The sequence below is a fragment of the Salvelinus fontinalis genome, chromosome 35, assembly GCF_029448725.1.
Source record: "Salvelinus fontinalis isolate EN_2023a chromosome 35, ASM2944872v1, whole genome shotgun sequence".
Classification (NCBI taxonomy): Eukaryota; Metazoa; Chordata; class Actinopteri; order Salmoniformes; family Salmonidae; genus Salvelinus; species Salvelinus fontinalis.
The window spans coordinates 1,415,267-1,436,905 of NC_074699.1; the positions used below are offsets into that span (position 1 = coordinate 1,415,267).

General features: G+C 42.5%; 2 protein-coding genes and 1 long non-coding RNA gene across 3 annotated transcripts in view; 1 reads left to right on the forward strand and 2 right to left on the reverse strand.

Moving 5' to 3' along the window:
- LOC129834180 (potassium voltage-gated channel subfamily KQT member 1-like) overlaps positions 1 to 2,928 on the forward strand; it is a 49,369-nt gene extending 46,441 nt beyond the window's left edge. Inside the window, exon 18 of the mRNA XM_055898922.1 lies at positions 213 to 2,928. Within this exon, the coding sequence (XP_055754897.1) occupies positions 213 to 494 (282 nt within the window). The 3' untranslated portion in view covers positions 495 to 2,928. The remainder of the gene's footprint in view (positions 1 to 212) is intronic.
- Positions 2,929 to 5,972: 3,044 nt separating this feature from the next.
- On the reverse strand, positions 5,973 to 7,168 carry LOC129834181 (cyclin-dependent kinase inhibitor 1B-like). Its single transcript, XM_055898923.1, has 2 exons — positions 6,532 to 7,168; positions 5,973 to 6,384 (listed from the first exon to the last, which is right to left on the reverse strand). The coding sequence occupies exons 1-2, from the start codon at positions 7,067 to 7,069 to the stop codon at positions 6,269 to 6,271; spliced, it is 654 nt and encodes a 217-aa protein (XP_055754898.1). The 5' UTR covers positions 7,070 to 7,168; the 3' UTR covers positions 5,973 to 6,268.
- A 10,624-nt stretch (positions 7,169 to 17,792) lies between these two features.
- LOC129834182 (uncharacterized) overlaps positions 17,793 to 21,639 on the reverse strand; it is a 7,811-nt gene continuing 3,964 nt past the window's right edge. Inside the window, exon 2 of the long non-coding RNA XR_008756220.1 lies at positions 17,793 to 18,361. This is a non-coding gene — a long non-coding RNA (uncharacterized LOC129834182). The remainder of the gene's footprint in view (positions 18,362 to 21,639) is intronic.

The following is a 21,639-nucleotide window of genomic DNA, read 5'->3' on the forward strand; positions in this document are numbered from 1 at the left end:
TGATCATTTAATGAGGGATGATAATGTCTTGGTTTGTTTTCCCAAGATGAAAAGGATTTGGTGATTTGCCTGAAAAAAGCAGATAACGAGAACATTAGAATACACATTTCCATTTTAAGCAAAAACAGACAGTAAAATAGAAAGACTATCTATTAATTATATTATATTGATCTGTACAGCATTGACTTTTCTGTTTGTCCATCTACTTACAGATACAACGCATGGACCAGACACTCAACCACATCGCAGAGTCCCTTACCCAGCTGTTGTCTGGGACAAGCCAGGGGCAGGGGGACATTTGGGGAGCGCAGGGGGACATGGGGGGAGCGCAGGGGCAGGGGGACATGGGGGGAGCACAGGGGCAAGCGAGGAGGAGGTCACAGGGTGGTGCAGGGGTCCCCAGCCAGGATAGCCTACCCAGCTACGAGCAGCTCTCCACCCCGACCCTCCATCCAGCCCTCAACCCCAGCCTCAGCCAGGACAAGAGCTCCTGAATCAACCCTCCATCTATCCCTCAACCCCAGCCTCAGCCAGGACAAGAGCTCCTGAATCAACCCTCCATCCAGCCCTCAACCCCAGCCTCAGCCAGGACAAGAGCTCCTGAATCAACCCTCCATCTATCCCTCAACCCCAGCCTCAGCCAGGACAAGAGCTCCTGAATCAACCCTCCATCCAGCCCTCAACCCCAGCCTCAGCCAGGACAAGAGCTCCTGAATCAACCCTCCATCTATCCCTCAACCCCAGCCTCAGCCAGGACAAGAGCTCCTGAATCAACCCTCCATCCAGCCCTCAACCCCAGCCTCAGCCAGGACAAGAGCTCCTGAATCAACCCTCCATCTATCCCTCAACCCCAGCCTCAGCCAGGACAAGAGCTCCTGAATCAACCCTCCATCCAGCCCTCAACCCCAGCCTCAGCCAGGACAAGAGCTCCTGAATCAACCCTCCATCTATCCCTCAACCCCAGCCTCAGCCAGGACAAGAGCTCCTGAATCAACCCTCCAATCACACCTCAACCCCAGCCTCGGCCAGGACAAGAGCTCCTGAATCAACCCTCCATCTATCCCTCAACCCCAGCCTCAGCCAGGACAAGAGCTCCTGAATCAACCATCCATCCACCCCTCAACCCCAGCCTCAGCCAGGACAAGAGCTCCTGAATCAACCATCCATCCACCCCTCAACCCCAGCCTCGGCCAGGACAAGAGCTCCTGAATCAACCCTCCATCCAGCCCTCAACCCCAGCCTCAGCCAGGACAAGAGCTCCTGAATCGACCCTCCATCTATCCCTCAACCCCAGCCTCAGCCAGGACAAGAGCTCCTGAATCAACCCTCCATCCACCCCTCAACCCCAGCCTCAGCCAGGACAAGAGCTCCTAAATCGGCCATCCATCCACCCCTCAACCCCAACCTCAGCCAGGACAAGAGCTCCTGAATCAACCCTCCATCCACCCCTCAACCCCAGCCTCGGCCAGGACAAGAGCTCCTGAATCAACCCTCCAATCACCCCTCAACCCCAGCCTCGGCCAGGACAAGAGCTCCTGAATCGACCCTCCATCTATCCCTCAACCCCAGCCTCAGCCAGGACAAGAGCTCCTGAATCAACCCTCCAATCACCCCTCAACCCCAGCCTCGGCCAGGACAAGAGCTCCTGAATCGACCCTCCATCTATCCCTCAACCCCAACCTCAGCCAGGACAAGAGCTCCTGAATCAACCCTCCATCCACCCCTCAACCCCAGCCTCGGCCAGGACAAGAGCTCCTAAATCGGCCATCCATCCATCCCTCAACCCCAGCCTCAGCCAGGACAAGAGCTCCTGAATCAACCCTCCATCCACCCCTCAACCCCAGCCTCGGCCAGGACAAGAGCTCCTGAAACCAAGAAACACCAAAACCACTTTGGCGCTTTTTCTCTTTGTCTTATTCTGAGATCAGTGTTCTTCATGATAATGAACCAGCTGTGTAGTGCTAGGGCAAAAAACTAAATGTGCACTCAGTGGGGGCCCCAGGACCGAGTTTGGGAAACCCTGCCCTAGAAAAGAACCGTATAGACAGGAGATTTAGCAACTCTTGGAGGACAATCTAATTAAATAAAAATATTGTTTTATTGTTAAAAGTGGAACCAACACGTTTCAGCTTTTGGGCTTCTACTTTAAACAAAGATTATTTTTTATTTAATTCCAATGTCCTCCCAAGAGTTGCTATATCTCCTCTCTAATTCAGTTTCCTCCGCAATTCATGCACCTTGGTTGTAGAGCGAGGGAGCGTCAGTGCTCCCTTCCCTAGAACAGAACAGTGCCTTAGCCTACAGGACAAGCCAGCTAGATACACAGACAGGACATCTTTTTCATAGATCCTGCATATGATTATGTTTCTGAATTCTCATTTACTGCAATTGTCAATGTTCCAGAGGGAACTTTTCTTGGAAATGTGAGCAAGCGCCATATTCAAACTCTTTCCCCTCAATCAAAAGGAAATAAGATGAAAGTGCATATATAACATTATTCCAGCTGTGTAAGAGCATTTTTACAATGTCAAAAAGTAACGGTACTATTCTATTTGATTGAAATATGTTCATATGCAAAGCAAACACTTCAGTATAAAGGTAGCTATGTTTTGATGGTGAATATGGAATGATGTTCATACTAAAAGTAATCAGTTATAATAACACAATATGTTTTCAAAAGTTCTCCATGTATGTACCGTCAAAACATAAACTGAAGTGTTGGGCCGGGGTGAAGGCTTTTATGTAGATTTTCAATGCAATCAAATTGTGTAGCTATCCTGTTTTATAAAGATTTTGCATTGCCAATAAATGAATGTGGCAAATATCCATAACTTTTCTGGGGGGTGATTATCAAACAATTCTGTTCAACCATGGATCTTGCATCAATAATTAGTTATAGATTATTACATCTAAGTTAGGTCATATCAATGTCCCATTGGAAGCTGTATGTGTGGAATGTTCCTTAAAGGGCTATAAAAAACATTGTCCTGTCCCTTTAAAAACCACAACATTAACCTTGTGTCGTCGCCCCCCCCCCCCCCCCCCTGGAGTAGACTCCATTCCATGAAGACCAAAGGGGGGGAAGAGTTAATTGCACCTAGATCCCCCTTCCCCTCTCATGTCTTGGGCCTTGGGGGATGGTGGATGGAAGGACCAGTGGCGTGGCTAATACCAGAGCTTTGGACAGATGACCTCAGCTGCAGCAGATGGTGACCTCATCCCGCTTGCCTTCCGGGGATCCTTCCATTCCTTCAGTAGTAGTAGGCACACAGATAAAAGACCAGATGACCATCTGGGCCCTGCCTGCCTTCTGCCTGGGTGCTCATGACAATAGCACCCCCTCTCTAAGTGTGGTGTGTAAGTGTGGGGGTCTTTGTGGCAGTCATTGTGGTGCTTTTGGAGGTGGGTGAGGGGAGAGGAGAGAGGTGTTGCTATAGGGACACTGCTGGGTTCTAGTGCTTTGTAGAGGTCCGGTTGACTGGTCTTACTGGTCGTTGTGTGAGTGAGTCAGTGTGATAAGACGGGCTTGGTATTCTGGCCAACAAAGAGGGAAATAACGGCTCATGTGCTGCTTCACAAACACGTCCTTTATCACGCTGGTGATCGTTACTATGTTTTCAATGTTGGTCTATGTTACATTCAGAATGGTCCTCATATTCTGGCTAGAGAGACAAATAAACCCCTATGCTACTGAACTAACTGGCATTGAATCAACTACATGTCAAGAAACATCAAGTATCTTGTCTAGATAGTAAGTCACTCATGTCGAGGGAATGTGATGTTTCTGCTATTAACATGCCCTATAGTGAACCTAGACAGAAAATGATCCTGAATGAAGTTCTGCTTAGGTCGTGATAGAATTCCATCCATGTTTGACTTCTTAGTAGGTCTATTGATTAAATCTCACAACCATTCCATCCTAGCTTAATAAAATGGGCCGAGGCAGTATTAATACATAGATGATCTTTCATCCTTTTCATTCCATTAAAATGACAACCGTTACAGTGCAGACCAAACTATTGCCAATAAAAGCCTGCTGGTCCACATGTGGTGTGTTATATACTTAGTCTCCCCTACAGGCAGACCAACTGTCACTATCATGCACTGGACAAAGGAGAGGGGAAAAAAGTTAAATCATGAAGGGAATTCTATCAGTGGGTGGGCAATGACAAGCCCTTGGGACAGATTTAATGAATCATTTTGATGGTAAAATTGGATGCCTTGGGGCGACAATACAGACCATCGTTTTCTGGAGGAAAGTGCACTACTCAGGGCAGAATTCATTCAACACTACTGCAGGTACAGACTATAATATTGACAACTCCATGACATATGGAACCAAAATGAACTATGAAAATGCTGGGAAAAAGTGATTATAGTCAACAACCATATAATATACCATTACAGTGTACTAGACTAGTTTATTTGTTTCTTCATTAATGTCTAAAGACTTATCTGAAGTAAAGATAGTGTATAAAGATAAATATTGTATAAAGATAAATATATCTATAATTTATAAAGATAGTGCCATGTTTGACTAATGAGTGTTTTTTCTGTGTAGCCTATAGATATTTCTTAATTGGTTCGGCCTACAGATAGAACGAAGGGCTAATAGAGTTTGGAACTAAAAATAACCATTCGAATGGGTTTCGGCACGAGAAGTAAGGATAATACAACGCATTTAACTGGAAAAGAAGAATGCAACTTTGTCAGTAAGAACGTGGGGGGTCTGGGAGCGTTCATTTTGCCACCGATCCGCATTTGCAGGTGAAAGAAATGGCACGCTCTTTCTCCACATGTCCCTTCTTCCATGTCGCAAGCCCCGATGCCAGATGGCCACTTCAATTCTTTAGGGTATTGTTCTTTTCCTGCTGTATGGTCAATCCTTGAGACGTGCGAACCTTAAATTGTACTGCAAATCTCCCATCCTCCCACTGCGTCATTTCTATGCGCGCATCGCTCATGGATCTATGACACCCTGTTGTTGCACGATTGCTATCGCCGTCACATGACCATATAGTCACGCTTACTCCTTATTCTCACTATAAAACAACTATTCGTTTATACTTTATTCTCCCGCTAGAACCAGGCCAAATCTGATACATTTCATTGTGGTTTATGTATTCATGTCTATTTTAGGTCAACAATTTCAAAGTTGACACATTAAATCATCTCTATCGTCAGACGTAGGTTAAGATTTTTTTTAAAGCGTATTGCACTTCTAAACTTTAAAATATTTTTTTCTTATTTTTTATGTACACCAGACGTATTTGCTTTATAAAAGATAAGTCAAATAGTGTGCACCTGCCATTAACGGTTGGCCATCTTCATAGCCTGATATTATTGAAAAGCGAAAGCACGTGGAGTTAATACAGAATTTGAAAAGAAACGGCAATCATGTGTAAGTCTTGATTACGTGTTACATTGTTTGGTGTATTACTAAGATGTCTTAGGTGTTAAGTCACAAAACAGATAGCTCTTCCCCAATACCCTGTTAAGTCGGAAAACCCCCACATTGGTCTCATTTCGTGCTGTAGAATGGATTAGTTGATTTGCATATCGACAGTGAGGGTAATAGCATCTGCGATGGTAATTAGGCTATAGCGTGTCAGCGTGTTCTATGTGCGCACGTCATGCGTCCATGCGGCATTACGCACAGCAAGTGAATGTTCGTGATTGGTATATCTACCCAAAAGGCACAATGCAGAGTGATTTTTTTCTTCTTGAACAATGCCCATGGACATAACATATTCATTCAGTGTAGGGCTCGTCTAGAGGCCTACTGCTGCTACAATTTGTTGAGGCACTCTTCAAGTGCTGTCAGATGGAACGAGTGTTGCTCTTATTGTTTCTGTAGTGTGTGAGGGGTGTGCGTGGGCAGGTGGTGGCCCTGTTCATCTCGTTAGCACACTGATAGTCGTGTTGAGGTCTCACTAATTCAATATTAAAATGAGCAGAACGTCAGCAAAATGTAAACTAAATCGTTTTAATAGTATTTTTCACGGATACAATTCAACAGACAAACAATATCTCAGAAACCTTGGTTGAATTAAACACATTAAATACAGTTGAAACTTAAATTAAATAAATTAAACAATATTTTAAATATAGACAAAACAAGACATTGTTACTTTGGCATAAACATAGGCCAACATATTTTGGATGGTTACTCCATCTTTTTTTTGTCCAAGACAGACAATAATTATAACAAAAAAAGGCAGATAGCCTAATTTTCCACATAGGCAATGGTATGATTTGTCCACGTTGTTTATCGAATTATTTGAGTTTTGCGTGGCGTTTGTTCAAGGGGAATTGAGAGGGAAGAACTGGGCTGGGTGCTCTTCATCTCTGACGTTGATCTTCTCCTCCTCTTTGGGAAAAAATCTGCGGGGAAGAAATGTAGAACGGTTAGTCTTTAATTCATATTAGAGTCAATCATACGAGAACATCAACGTTATGTCGTCGGCAAGCCATTAAAACGAGTTGCTTATTAAGTAGTTATATAGCGTTACCAATAAAAAGTAGACCTACCTGTAATTTGAGTAACGTTGACTGCACGTTCATAAGATGTTGTCCTCGACCTCTTACGCCGAATACATCGTGTTGAGTTAAATTTCCTCGTATTGGGGGAATTGGACCAATTCTCTTGGTTAACTTCATTGGAACAAAGTGCAGTCTGTTCACAGTCTGATAGAGGGGGTTGGTTGAGGCAACAACCACGCACATTATCAGTGACAACGTCTGCGTTATAGTCTGTGTTTGATGTCACAACCTGAACCCTCATGCCTCCAACTTTCGTCGACTCCTGGTAGAAGGCAGGTGTTGAGTCCGCTGACATCTCTTCCCATTCGTAACTCCCTGGAATTGGTGTGTCTGTCTCGAAGTGGAAATTCCATCGACGCTGGTCTCGTTCAGATATTTCCTTCAGCTTCGCCTTCAACTCGCGGCTCAGCGCGTCATGGTCGATGGGTCCAAATAAGTTCCGACAAACGCTTGTACGGCGATGGGGAAGAGTCGCTCTCTCTGCCACCGCGCTCTCCAAACCAGTTGGTGTCTGAAAGTTTGTCATGACGTCCAGCAATATGTCCAGTCTTGAAGAAATACAAAATGGATTCACACTGGGCTGTTTCACCTAACTACAATGTAACTGCGACTACTGATATTATGTGGATTTAGGTAGGCTTTTTAAAGACGGGAGGATGCCGCCTATATAATGGCCGGTCTTGCTTATTGGTTGCCCCTTGGTCTATTCACGCCCCTTTCTTCCTACTCTGCTTGCTGGGGGGTATTTGGAATGGCGCCAATTGAGGTTGACTTTTTGCCCCCTTGCGAGGGGTTTGATGATTTAACCTTTCTGCACTGCAGGGGGGATTGTAGCCACGTCGAAATCATGGAAGTTCCGCGTAATAGCTGGATTTTAATTTAAAGCCAATCAGCAGAGACGTAAGTCACGATAAACCCTGCATTTTTTTATTTGAGTTATTTTTATTTAACCAGGCAAGTCAGTTAAGAACAAATTCTTATTTACAATGAAGGCCTACCCCGACCAAACCCATACGACGCTGGGCCAATTGTGCGCAGCCCTATGGGCCGGCCGGATGTGATGCAGCCTGGATTCGAACCAGGGACTGAGATGCAGTGCCTTAGACCGCTGCGCCACTCGGGAACCGCTTATGGCGGCTGGCCTGCTTTGTCTGAGTAGTCTCATAGCTGGATTGAAATGTAAAAGGAATGAGCGGAGACGGCATTAACTGTAAACGCTGTCTATATCGGCTCAATCGGAAATTGCCTTTACATTTCAATACAGATCTCATGCGATATTTCCGCGATACGGATTGATTCCAGCCTTTAATAAATGCGGCTATTTTAAAATGTTTTAACCCGTGTTGGCCTTTACCTTTAAAACAAAAGACAACTTTGCTTCGAAAATGTGTCATATCCTCAGTGGAACAGGTAGACAACCAATGTGTTTCAGAACACTATAGGATGTTATTTGTATCATGTTCAAATGATATAGACGAGGATATGCTTATCAATAGACTGGTTATTACCAGTATTTATTACACTCTGTTTATTCATGACTTTAAGCGTTTCAGTCTATCCAAGCTGAAGGACAATTTGGATAAAGTAATATGAATTGAAAACTTGGATGGGTTTAAGCTGAAAATTGTATGGTGTCGTGGCCTATCAAAAGGGGACCTTCAGGCTCTCCCAGAAGTTTAGTTTGTGCGTAAAATCCGTAAATTCCGATAAGCAAAAATGTGTGACGGGTCCGAACTCAAAAAGAGGTCGCATAAATGAATGTGTTATTATTTTCACTTCATCATGGATAGCGTAGACCAGGCCTGGGCAATTCTAGTCCTCAGCGGCCTGATTGGTGTCACTTTTTTGCCCATCCCTAGAAACACACCTGATTTAAACATTTTTAACTGAAGATCAAGATGAGTTGATTATTGGAGTCTGGTGTGTTAGCAGGGACTGGGGAAAAAGTGTGACACCAATCAGGCCCCCGAGGACTGGAGTTGTCCAGGCCTGGTGAAGACAGACGTTTTTGCTTTGCAGCCTTCTTCAGTGTGTAGGTAGAAACCTTTTCCATTCAAAACAGCATTTATAGGGAACACAGGTGAGCAACTGATGAGCAGCAGGTGCTTCTAATCAGGGTTGCCACTCATCTGCCAATCAAAAATGATGTGACTTCTCTGGTCTACCTGTATACAAGTTAAAATGTTCATCATATACTTATGGGTTTAGCCTCAGCTAAAGATAGAAGACCCATCGACCATGTTTCATTAACACCAACCTAAGATCACATTAGACCACCCTTGAGCTGTTTATTTGTAACGTTATGGTTATATACTGACTCCCAGTGGCCAGTATTATAGCATCCACAACCTAACCTAATGTCGGTCCTATTTGGGAAGCAAAGGGGCTTATTCAGGTGCAGGCAATTTTACAATAACATAGAAATACATTGTGAAGAACAGATAGGATTCCCATGTGGACCAGGGAATCTCCTCAGCTTTAAGTGACATCAGTTGTTGTATTATATCAGTTGTATCATATCAGTTATCAGTTGTATCATTTCCGTTATCAGTTGTATCATATCCATTATCAGTTGTTGTATCATATCAGTTATCAGTTGTATCATATCCGTTATCAGTTGTATCATTTCCGTTATCAGTTGTATCATATCCGTTATCAGTTGTATCATATCAGTTGTATCATATCAGTTGTATCATATCCGTTATCAGTTATATCATATCAGTTATCAGTTGTTGTATCATATCAGTTGTATCATATCAGTTATCAGGTATTGTATCATATCAGTTATCAGTTGTATCATATCCGTTATCAGTTGTATCATATCCGTCATCAGTTGTATCATATCAGTTGTTGTATCATATCAGTTATTGTATTGTATAGTATTATTGTATTATGTTGTTGTATTGTATCAGTTATCAGTTGTATCATATCAGTTATCATATCAGTTATATATCATTGACTCTGTACCGGTACCACCCTGTATATAGTCTCCACATTGACTCTGTACCGTATACCCCTGTTATAGTCTTTGTTAGGTTAAAGTCATTGTTAGGTTAGATTACTCGTTGGTTATTACTGTATTGTCGGAACTAGAAGCACAAGCATTTCGCTACACTCGCATTAACATCTGCTAACCATGTGTATGTGACAAATACAATTTGATTTGGAGACTATATACAGGGGGGGGGTACTGGTACAGAGTCAATGTGGAGACTATATACAGGGGGGTACCGGTTCAGAGTCAACGTGGAGACTATATACAGGGGGGGTACCGGTACAGAGTCAATGTGGAGACTATATACAGGGGGGTACCGGTATAGAGTCAATGTGCGGGGGCACCGTTTAGTCGAGGTAATTGGTGTAATATGTACATGTAGGTAGAGTTATTAAAGTGACTATGCATAGATAAGAGTGGAGTAGCGGTGTCAAAGAGGGGAAGGGGGGGGGGCAATGCAGATGTTCTAGGTAGCCATTTGATTAGACGTTCAGGAGTCTTATGGCTTGGGCGTAGAAGCTGTTTAGAAGCCTCTTGGACCTAGACTTGGCTCTCCGGTACCGCTTGCCGTGCAGTGGCAGAGAGAACAGTCTATGACTAGGGTGGCAGGAGTGTTTGACCATTTTTAGGGCCTTCCTCTGACACCGCCTGATATAGAGGTCCTGGATGGCAGGAAGCTTTGCCCCAGTGATGTACTCGGCCGCACGCACTACCCTCTGTAGTGCCTTGCGGTCGGAGCCCGAGTAGTTGCCATACCAGGCAGTGATGCAACCAGTCAGGATGCTCTCAATGGTGCAGCTGTAGAACCTTTTGAGGATCTGAGGACCCATGCCAAATCTTTTCAGTCTCCTGAGGGGGAATAGGTTTTTTTGTGCCCTCTTCACGACTGTCTTGGTGTGCTTGGACCATGTTAGATTGTTGTTTATGTGGACACCAAAGAACCAGAAGCTCTCAAACAGACGTGAGTGCTAAGGGTCGGTAGTCATTTAGGCATGTTGCCTTAGTGTTCTTGGGCACAGGGACTATGGTGGTGTGATTAAAACATGTTGGTATTACAGACTCGGACAAGGAGACTTTGAAAATGTCAGTGAAGACACTTGCCAGTTGGTCAGCGCATGCTCGCAGTACATGTCCTGGTAATCCGTCTGGCCCTGCAGCCTTGTGAATGTTGACCTGTTTAAAGTTCTTACTTACATCGGCTGCGGAGAGCGTGATCACAGTCTTCCGGAACAGCTGGTGCTCTCATGCATGTTTCAGTGTTATTTGCCTAGAAGCGAGCATAGAAGTAGTTTAGCTCGTCTGGTAGACTCGTGTCACTGGGCAGCTCTCGGATGTGCTTTCTTTGTAGTCTGTAATGGTCTGTAAGCCCTGCCACATCCGACAAGCGTCAGAGCCGGTGTAGTATGATTCGATCTTAGTTCCTATATTGATGCTTTGACTGTTTGATGGTTAGGAGGGCATAGCGTGATTTCTTAGACTCCCGCTCCTTGGAAGTGGCAGCTCTAGACTTTAGCTCAGTGCGAATGTTACCTGAAATCCATGGCTTCTGGTTGGGGTATGTATGTACAGTCACTGTGGGAACGACATCATTGATGCACTTATTGATGAAGCCAATGGCTGATTCAATGTCCCGTTGGTAGATTAATCTTCCTCATAGGTCATCGATTTTATTTTTCAAAGATTGCACGTTTGCTAGCAGAACGGAAGGCAGTGGGGGTTTATTCGATCGCCTACAAATTCTCAGAAGGTAGCCTGCCCTCTGTCCCCTTCTTCTCCGCCTTCTCTTCAAGCAAATGATGGGGATCTGGGCCATATCAGTTGCTGTATTATATCAGTTATTGTATTATATCAGTTATCAGTTGCTGCATTATCAGTAATCAGTAGTTGTATTCTAGCCCACTGAATAATCCCCTCTAGTGTAGCCATGTGTATCACATTGTTCTGATGCGACTCCTGTACAGGTGCACTGGTGGTGCAGATAATGATGCAAAGATAATGGAGCTCATTGGAGACTGTGATTGGTCAGAGGAAGGCCAGGGCGTGGCTTACCTACCTGCTGCTTCCTGGAGTCTCCAAGGGCTCACCTGGTGTCACTTGCCCCAGGGCAGAGATCGGTGACTGGAGTGAAGCTGACTGCACATTAGACCACAGCTATGCCAGAGCGACAAGACACGCCTCTGGTAAGTAACTATGTTAGCGACTGTAAGTGGATCACATCTTATGAGGCACTGTTGAACAGGTTGACCAAACTCTCCAACATGTCTGTTGATTTGTGGTCATTTATTTATTTATGTTTCATTTGAGTGTGCAGGCACTATTCTATATGTATGTCTGTGATAAAGTGTTCAGCTTTTAAGAATCACTTCCTCTGACATTTATTTGGTTCTTGGAAATATTATTTCACAACCTGTTACAGAGATGGCAAATTGCGGGGCCATAGGTTTTAAGAATGACAAATATTAATTTCACAAAGTTTGCTGCTTCAGTGTCTTTAGATATTTTTGTCAGATGTTACTATGGAATACTGAAGTATAATTACAAGCATTTCATAAGTGTCAATGGCTTTTATTGACAATTACATGAAGTTGATGCAAAGATTCAATATTTGCAGTGTTAACCCTTCTTTTTCAAGACCTCTGCAATCCGCCCTGGCATGCTGTCAATTACCTTCTGGGCCACATCCTGACTGATGGCAGCCCATTCCTGCATAATCAATGCTTGGAGTTTGTCAGAATTTGTGTGGTTTTACTTGTCCACCCACCTCGAGGATTGACCACAAATTCTCAATGGGATTAAGGTCTGGGGAGTTTCCTGGCCATGGACCCAAAATATTGATGTTTTGTTCCCCGAGCCACTTAGGTATCACTTTTGCCTTATGGCAAGGTGCTCCATCATGCTGGAAAATGCATTCTTCGTCACCACACTGTTCCTGGATGGTTGGGAGAAGTTGGTACCATTTTTTATTCATGGCTGTGTTCTTAGTCAAAATTGTGAGTGAGCCCACTCCCTTGGCTGAGAAGCAACCACACACATGAATGGTCTCAGGATGCTTTACTGTTGGCATGACACAGGACTGATGGTAGCGCTCACCTTGTCTTCTCCGGACAAGCTTTTTTACAGATGCCCCAAATAATCGGAAAGGGGATTCATCAGAGAAAATGACTTTACCCCAGTCCAATCCCTGTACCCTTTGCAGAATATCAGTCTGTCCCTGATGTTTTTCCTGGAGAAAAGTGGCTTCTTTGCTGCCCTTCTTGACACCAGGTCATCCTCCAAAAGTCTTCGCCTCACTGTGCGTGCAGATGCACTCACACCTGCCTGCTGCCATACCTGAGCAAGCTCTGTACTGGTGGTGCCCTGATCCTGCAGCTGAATCAACTTTAGGAAGCGGTCCTGGCGCTTGCTGGACTTTCTTGGGCGCCTTGAAGCCTTCTTCACAACAATTGAACCGCTCTCCTTGAAGTTCTTGATGATCCAATAAATGGTTGATTTAGGTGCAATCTTACTGGCAGCAATACCCTTGCCTGTGAAGCCCTTATTGTGCAAAGCAATGATGATGGCACATGTTTCCTTGCAGGTAACCATGATTGACAGAGGAAGAACAATGATTCCAAGCACCACCCTCCTTTTGAAGCTTCCAGTCTGTTATTCGAACTCAATCAGCATGACAGAGTGATCTCTAGCCTTGTCCTCGTCTGACATTATGCCAGCTGGTCCTTTTGTGGCAGGGCTGAAATGCAGTGGAAATGGGTTTTTTGGGACTCAGTTCATTTGCATGGAAAAGAGGGACTTTGCAATTAATTGCAATTCATCTGATCACTCTTCATAACATTCTGGAGTATATGCAAATTGCCATCATACAAACTGAGGCAGCAGACTTTGAAAATTAATATTTGTGTCACTCAACTTTTGGCCACGACTGTATATTTTTAGTTTGGATGCATTACAGCATTCTTCTTTGTGATTTGTAGACATGTTGTAATCATATGATTCATGCTGTAATGTGGCTCTAGTCTAGTGGAATGTCACTACGGATATTATCTGTAGTTTATAATCATAGAATATAATCAAGTGCTATATTTACTTTTTGAAAAGGTCTTGAAATGCCACTTGGAATATTGTTCCTGTGTTCAGGTCAGTGGACCCACTCTGATGGTAAACACATCCTACAGTGTGTGGCGTTCATTCCTGGTGGGGGGTTTAAATACAGTGATACTCAAATAGCTGTTGGACAAATTCAGGTTTAATTCAACATTTCCTGTGGGCCTAGTTTTAACAAAAGAAAAGTCAATACTCTACCTTACATTCCAAATAGGTTTCACTATAAAAGTGGTAGAACACTAGTGAGCTCATAGAAAATCAATATTAATTTGTAAACAAGTTATGACGTAGTGTGCATCATACTTCCTGAGACTGTAGAGTTGGTTGAAGTTACCTCGTCAAACTATTGGCCCGTGACCTCATTATTTGAGTGATAACGGCCCACTAATCTAGTGGAGCAGAAATCACAATACAGGAAGCAGGCACACTGACTCAAGCCTGCATGCCTCTATACTGAGGAGCATACCGTACACGTATACAAACAGGCACCCACGTATTCCCTCTCCATTCTCCCCTTCCCCCCAAATGATAGCATTGGTCAATATTTTTGCCAACATATCCACTGGACGGAGCTTCATAGAGCAGTTAGGATCATACATACCCTCTGAGGACAGCGACGCTGAAGGACAGTGACAGAGGAAGACTGGACCCCAGAATCAGGTTTGAGAAGCAGTGAAATAGTAGTTTATGACTAACTTGTATTTTATGAAAAGAGCACATTTGTTCTACTATCCCCCTCAATAAATGTAAATATATATGAATTATTAATGAATTATATTATATTATAAATTCCCCCTTATGGCGTTGCGTTGCCCTGAGGCAACAAAAAACATTCTGGGGGCCTAAAATCTTCAACCAAAAAAAAAGGATGAAATATTTTTTGGGGGGTGAAAAACCTAAATGTGTGCAGTAGAGGATTAAATTAGTTGGGGGGGTTGGATCTTTTCCCATAACCTGCCTAAACGACTGGCCATGATCCAATACATTTCACTGAGTGGCCAGTGAGGCCAAATACGGTAATAAGCTGAAGCTTGTTGTTTTTGCTGTGCAGGCATGGGCCTCGAATCTCTTCCCATTTCTGATGATCATCTTTTATCAGGCATCCCAGGCAAATGAGCATTGTCAAGCAATGTTGACTCAGATGCAAATTCTTAATCGCTGCCACTAGGAGACAAATCTTTTATGGTTCTTCTTTTCCAGCAGTCTAATCTCATCTGACAGCCAACCCTCAGCTCAGTCTAGGGAAGAATATAGGTTAAATGCAGCAGTCTAATCTCATTTTACAGCCAACCCTCAGCCCTGAGGTGAGTGGCATCCATCGATTGAGAAGAAAAATAAAAGCTAACGTCTCCTTTCAGTTACATGGAGCAACTTTCCTGGTATTTAACTATGCAGCCAATGAGATTAAACTCTCCTCCTCTCCCTGTCCATCTAACTCCCTCTGATAACATCCCGTCTCATTTCATTCACATCCTTATAAGAGCTGTACTATTAAGGTACATAGTGCAGCAGATACATTTGCCTTTGATTATAGTTGGTTGTAATGTGTATTGATAAAGGGGTGATGACAGTGTGATATAGTTGGTAGTAATGTGTATTGATAAAGGGGTGATGACAGTGTGATGTAGTTGGTAGTAATGTGTATTGATAAAGGGGTGATGACAGTGGGTTTATTCAGGTCTCTTGAATACATAAGCAGGGAAGATCATATGAAAATATCTCCAAGGAAACATGTTTGACATTATTTCTTGGGGAACTTATGCATGTTTTTATATGAGTTGTTAAACATTCATGCTTAGCTTTCTAGCTAGCACTCACTAATTTGTTTTTTTTAAACACATGTACATGCTAGCTAGTATGTGATCCGACTGCTCTTTGTTCATTTGTTGTGATTGGTCACTTAATGTTTGTATATTTATTTTTTTAATTGTTAAACAAATATAGGGTGAGGCAACTTGAGCTCAGAGCTCCCCCCCGCGCCTGTCATGGGGCGTCCTACACCTGTGTCTAGCTTTCATTCTACAGAGAGATTGTGGTTCACTATGACGACAGAACCCAGGAAGCTTTTTGCATGCAAAGCAAAAATGAAAAGGCTAACTATATATGCTTTACATATAGGTCTAAGCTCTTGGAGATGCCTCACACCTGTCAGCAGCAGAGTGACTGGTGAATGATTCTGGGTTAGATTTACCTGGCTGTGGGGTAAAGGTCATGTTGTGCACTATGGGTGCTGTGTCTATAGGGGGCGCTGCCGCTGCAGAGACGATGCCCACGATGCGGGGATGTACTGGAGTGGTCACGGGAGCAAAGGTAGGAGTGGTTTGTGCTGGTCATGGTGGATTGTGAATGACTGGACTGTAAATACTGTATGTGACTTAGAATGTATAATGTGTCTATGTGCTGTGGCAGTGCTCCGTTGGCCTGCCGTTGCTACTCTCAGCTGGACGAGGGGACAAGGAGGGGTCACTGGGCAACAGGACGAGTGGGGAACATGGACTTCACTGACACCAGTAGGACAAGGGGAAAGGTAACACTGTTACACCCAATTGGAAATTGTTCTGTACCTCCACCCATATTGGTCCTAAGAGACAGTTCAGTGATCAAACTGATGGGTATATACGGTATTAATACATAGATGGTCTTTCATCCTTTTCGTTCCATTATAATGACAACCGTTACAGTGCAGACCAAACTATTGCCAATAAAAGCCTGCTGGTCCACATGTGGTGTGTTATATACTTAGTCTCCCCTACAGGCAGACCAACTGTCACTATCATGCACTGGACAAAGGAGAGGGGAAAAAGTGAAATCATGAAGGGAATTCGATCAGTGGGTGGGCAATGACAAGCCCTTGGGACAGATTTAATGAATCATTTTGATGGTAAAGTTGTATGCCTTGGGGCGACAATACAGACCATCGTTTTCTGGAGGAAAGTGCACTACTCAGGGCAGAATTCATTCAACACTACTGCAGGTACAGACTATAATATTGACAACTCCATGACATATGGAACCAAAATCAACAATGAACTGCTGTGAAAAAGTGACTATAGACAACCATATAATATACCACTGTGTACTAGACTAGTTTATTCGTTTCTTCATTAAACATCTAAACTTAGTGTATAAAGACATTTCTTTACTTCATATCTATATTTATAAGGAGTGCCACCATTTTGACTAATAGTATGTCAAGGTAGCCTATCAGTGCTGTATGGCCAATCCTTGAGGCTTGCGAACCTTAAATGATCTTGCAAATCTCCCATCCTCCCACTGCGTAATTTATATGCGCATCGCATTCACTATTCTCTTAAGTAAATGCATTTCCATAGTCACGCTTAGTCGTTACTCTCAAAACAATTAGGTTATACTTCTACTAAACCAGACCAAATCTGATACATTTCATTGCGGTTTGTATATTCATTAGTCTATTTGATAGGTCATAACTTTTAAATTGCCCTGTTAATCTATACCGGCAGACATAGGTTAGATACAATGTGTTGCACTTCTAAACGTATTTATTTTTAATACCTTTATAAAGCAAATACGTCAGGTGTAAGTCAAATAGTGTGCACCTGCCATTAACGATTGGCCATCTTCATAGCCTGATATTATTGAAAAGCGAAAGCACTTGGAGTCAATGTAGAATTTGATAATGAATGACAATCATTTGTTTAAGTCTTGATTACGTGTTACATTGTTTGGTTTATTACTAAACAGCTGTCTTAGGTGTTAAGCACAAGTCAGATCTTCCTCAATACGCTGTTAAGGCAGTCAGTGGGCAGTCATCGGTCTCATATCGGAAATATGCGTCCATGCTATAGAATGGATTAGTTGATTTGCATATCGACAGTGACGGTAATAGCATCTGCATCTGTGTGGAACTATGAGCAGTAAATTAGAGCTTATGGGGTTAGTATATCTACCAACGAGACAGATCTCATAAGTCATTCATAGTAGGGCTAGTCTAGAGGTCTACTGCTGCTACAGTTTGCCTAGGCACTCCAATTTGATGTGCTGTCAAATGGAACGAGTGTTGCTCTTATTGTTTCTGTAGTGTGTGAGGGGTGTGCGTGGCAGGTGGTGTCCCCGTTCACCTCGTTAGCCATTTGAGGGCTCACTAATTCAATAAAATAAGCAGAAAGTCAAAATGTAAACTACATTGTTTTAATAGTTTCCCCAGATACCATTTAAACAATCGCAGAACTTATTTGAATTAAAACAAAAGTTAATTGAAATAAAATAATTTAAATACAGTAAGACATTGTTAGTTTGGCAAAAAAAACCTAGGCCAACATGTGGGTTAAATCTTTTGGCCAATGGAAAATATTTGAATAAAAGGCAGATGACCTATGTAGCAAATTAGGCTAAAGTATCATTTGAGGGCTCACTAATGCAATAAAGTGAGCAGAAAGTAAACAAAATGGACACTAAATTGTTTGTCTTTCACAGATACCATTTAAAACAATCTCAGACACGTAATAAATTAACACAAGTTGAATTATTCTTTAAATACATTGTTACTTTGGCAAAAACATAGGTTGGCTTATTCCATCTTTTTTCTGTCCGAGATGGAAAATATTAACTGCAAAAGCCGCAGATGGTAGCATTTGTCGGCGTGGTTAAGCGAACGGTTCCCCCTTTGCGTGGCGTTCAAGGGGAATTGAGAACTGTGCTGGGGGCTAGTCATCTCAGACGTTGATCTTATCCTCGGGAACAAATCTGCAGAGAAGAAGTGCAGAACGGTTAGCCGTCAATTCATATTAGTCAATAATACAAGATCAACGTTATGTAGTCGGCAAGTCATTAAAACAAGTCGCTCATTAGGGAGTTTGTGTTAGTGGCTACAACTCATTCAGGGCAGGTGGGGCAGCGGAGCCTCACCTGTTTTGTTTAAAAAAAAAAGAAACTACAGGGAGAGCTAGAGGGTTCATGCCCCCTCGGGTGTTGCCATAGTTACATTAGAAATTCCAATCCAATAAGCATCAAGGTCATCGGCCATAAACATTACACAAGTTGGAAATTGCAATTTCAACAATGAGTGGTTTGGAAGGAGTCAGAGTTGCAAAGCAATCCCTAAAGATGTTTACTTCCCTTGCCATCTAGTTGGTGGAGGGTGTGGGGTCCAAGTTTAATGAGGACAGAGGGCGCCGTTTTCACTTTGGGGGAAAATTGTGCCCGATTTAAACGGCCTCGTACTCAATTCTTGCTTGTACAATATGCATATTATTATTACTATTGGATAGAAAACTCTAGTTTCTAAAACCGTTTGAATTATATCTGTGAGTAAAACAGAACTCATTTTGCAGCAAACGTCCTGACAGGAAGTGGAAAATCTGAAATCGATGCTCTGTTCTAGGCCCTGCCTATAAATGTCCTTGATATTTATTAGTATACATGCACTTCATACGTCTTCCACTAGATGTCGACAGGCAGTGAGAGAAGAAATGAAGTGTATAACTTGATCTGGGATCGAATAATAGCTCTCGGCATGACGTGTCACCAGTTTCCTGTTTTCTGGAGAGCGCGTGAAGGGACCTGGTTTTGCCTTCTGAAAAGCTGCCGTTATAGACGACTAATATCTCCGGCTTTGATTTTATTTGATACATGTGACAATATCATCGTAAATATCATGTTTTCAATATAGTTTTATTAGATTATTGAAATTTATTCGGGACGTTAGGCGTGTTGCGTTGTGTGCCTTTGTTCAGGAAGGAGAGCTTTGCGCTACTTTGCTAGCTTTCCGTTCTAATTGACTGGAGAAGAGGACATTCTAAAACCAAACAACGATTGTTCTGGACAAAGGACCCCTTGTACAACATTCTGATGAAAGATCATCAAAAGTAGGACCCATTTTATGATGCTATTTCATATATCTGTCGAACATGTGAAATAGTCGTTTGCGCCCAGATTTTGGGTACTCTCTCGCTATAACTAAGCTGGATGTCGTAATGAAGTTATTTTTAGAATTCTAACACGGCGATTGCATTAACTAGTGTATCTATCATTTCCTATACAACATGTATTTTCTAGTAATGTTTATGAATAGTTATTTGGTCAGAATAGTTGTCATAAAAATATCAGCACATTCTGGGAAAAAAGATGCTACGTTAGCACAATGTATAACCACTGACTTCAGCTCTAAATATGCAAATTTTCAAACACAACATAAGTATGTATAACCTGATGTTATAGGACTGTCATCTGATGAAGGTTTATGAAGGTTAGTGAAAATTAATCTTTTGCTGGTTTATTCCCTATCGCTAACGTGCCTATTGCTATCGCTAACGTGCCTTGATGAATGAATGCGGTAGTGTGGTAGGCTGTTGTAGTAAGCTAATATAATGCTATATTGTGTTTCCGCTGTAAAACACTTCTTTTTTTTTAATCGGAAATATTGGCTGGATTCACAAGATGTTTGTCTTTAATTTGCTGTACACCATCGATTTTTCAGAAATGTTTTATGAGTATTTAGGTATTTGACGTTGGTGTCTGTAATTACTCTGGCTGCTTCGGTTCTATTTTTGACGGTAGCTGTGATGGTAGCTGCAATGTAAAACTGATTTATACCTCAAATATGCACATTTTTCGAACAAAACATAGATTTATTGTATAACATGTTATAAGACTGTCATCTGATGAAGTTGGTTCTTGGTTAGTTAGGTTGGCTTTGTGCATGCTACCTGTGCTGTGAAAAAGGTCTGTCCTTTTTTGTATTTGGTGGTGAGCTAACAAATATGTGGTGTTTCCCTGTAAAACATTTTAAAAATCAGACATGTTGACTGGATTCACAAGATGTGTATCTTTCATTTGCTGTATTGGACTTGTTAATGTGTGAAAGTTAAATATTTCTAAAAAATATCTTTTGAATTTCGCCTCTGCCTTTTCAGTGGAATGTGGGAGGAGTTCCGCTAGCGGAACGCCAGTGCCACTCAGGTTAAGGCTCTTTTCCAAGCTTATAAAAGAATAAACATTCACAGCAACACCATGGGCCAGAAAAAGTTCAATATATTCTGCCACGTTCAAGACAAATTGGGAACTGAGGGGGAAAAAAAGTGCAGACTGGGAAAATGGATGAGCGTTCAAAATGTAACTGAGTTCCAAGTCTAGAGCGCTGACGATTCAACCTGGTTTCAAACCCCCAAGTTCAGTTATCTAGAAAGCGCCATAAATCCGGAGAATGCCAGACTGACAAAGTCACTTGACAATTTGCCCAAAGTCCAAAAAAGTATTGTATGCTGCATAAATTATGTAATATGCCAGGGAGGTATGTATACTGTAGCTAAGAAAGTATGTTGTGTAGTAAGCCGTTAGTAGCCCGTGTGACTCACCCTAACAATTTGGTCCCTCCCCTCCCATATTAGCCTATTTTAGATAACTGTCAAATATTTTAAGAGCTTTCATTGTCTATTTAAATGCCCCCTTTATCCTATGGTTCCGACTTGGTGTACAGGAAGAAAAAAAAAAGGCCCACGTTCTGAATGTCACTGTACATTTCAAAAGTGCTGAACAAAGTCAGTGCTCATTGTCTTAATCAAAATTAGATTGCCTCTTAACCGCGCATCGTTGCCTTGCCATAGTTTGTACATGTAGGAATAGTGGGTAAACTGCCTTGTTCAGGGGCAGAACGACAGGTTTACCTTGTCAGCTCGGGATTCAATCTTGCAACCTTTCGGTTACTAGTCCAACGCTCTAACCACTAGCCTACTGCGCCAAACGAGGTTAACTTTTGCATCCTTGCAGTGAGTTTAATTATTTAACCTTTCTGCACTGCAGGATGGATTGTAGCCTACGTATTTCTGCTGTTTAGGGCTAGATTCAATCTGTATCGTCGAAAGAGCGGAATATCGGCGTTAACTGGAATTAAATTGTGTGTCAAAGTCGCCAACCCATCACTTATGGGATTAATTGACAAACATTACAATTCACTATGGTAATTAAATTAATTCGTCAGGCATTCTCTGCATTGCGCGTCACATAGTAAATAAGGTTATCCAAAC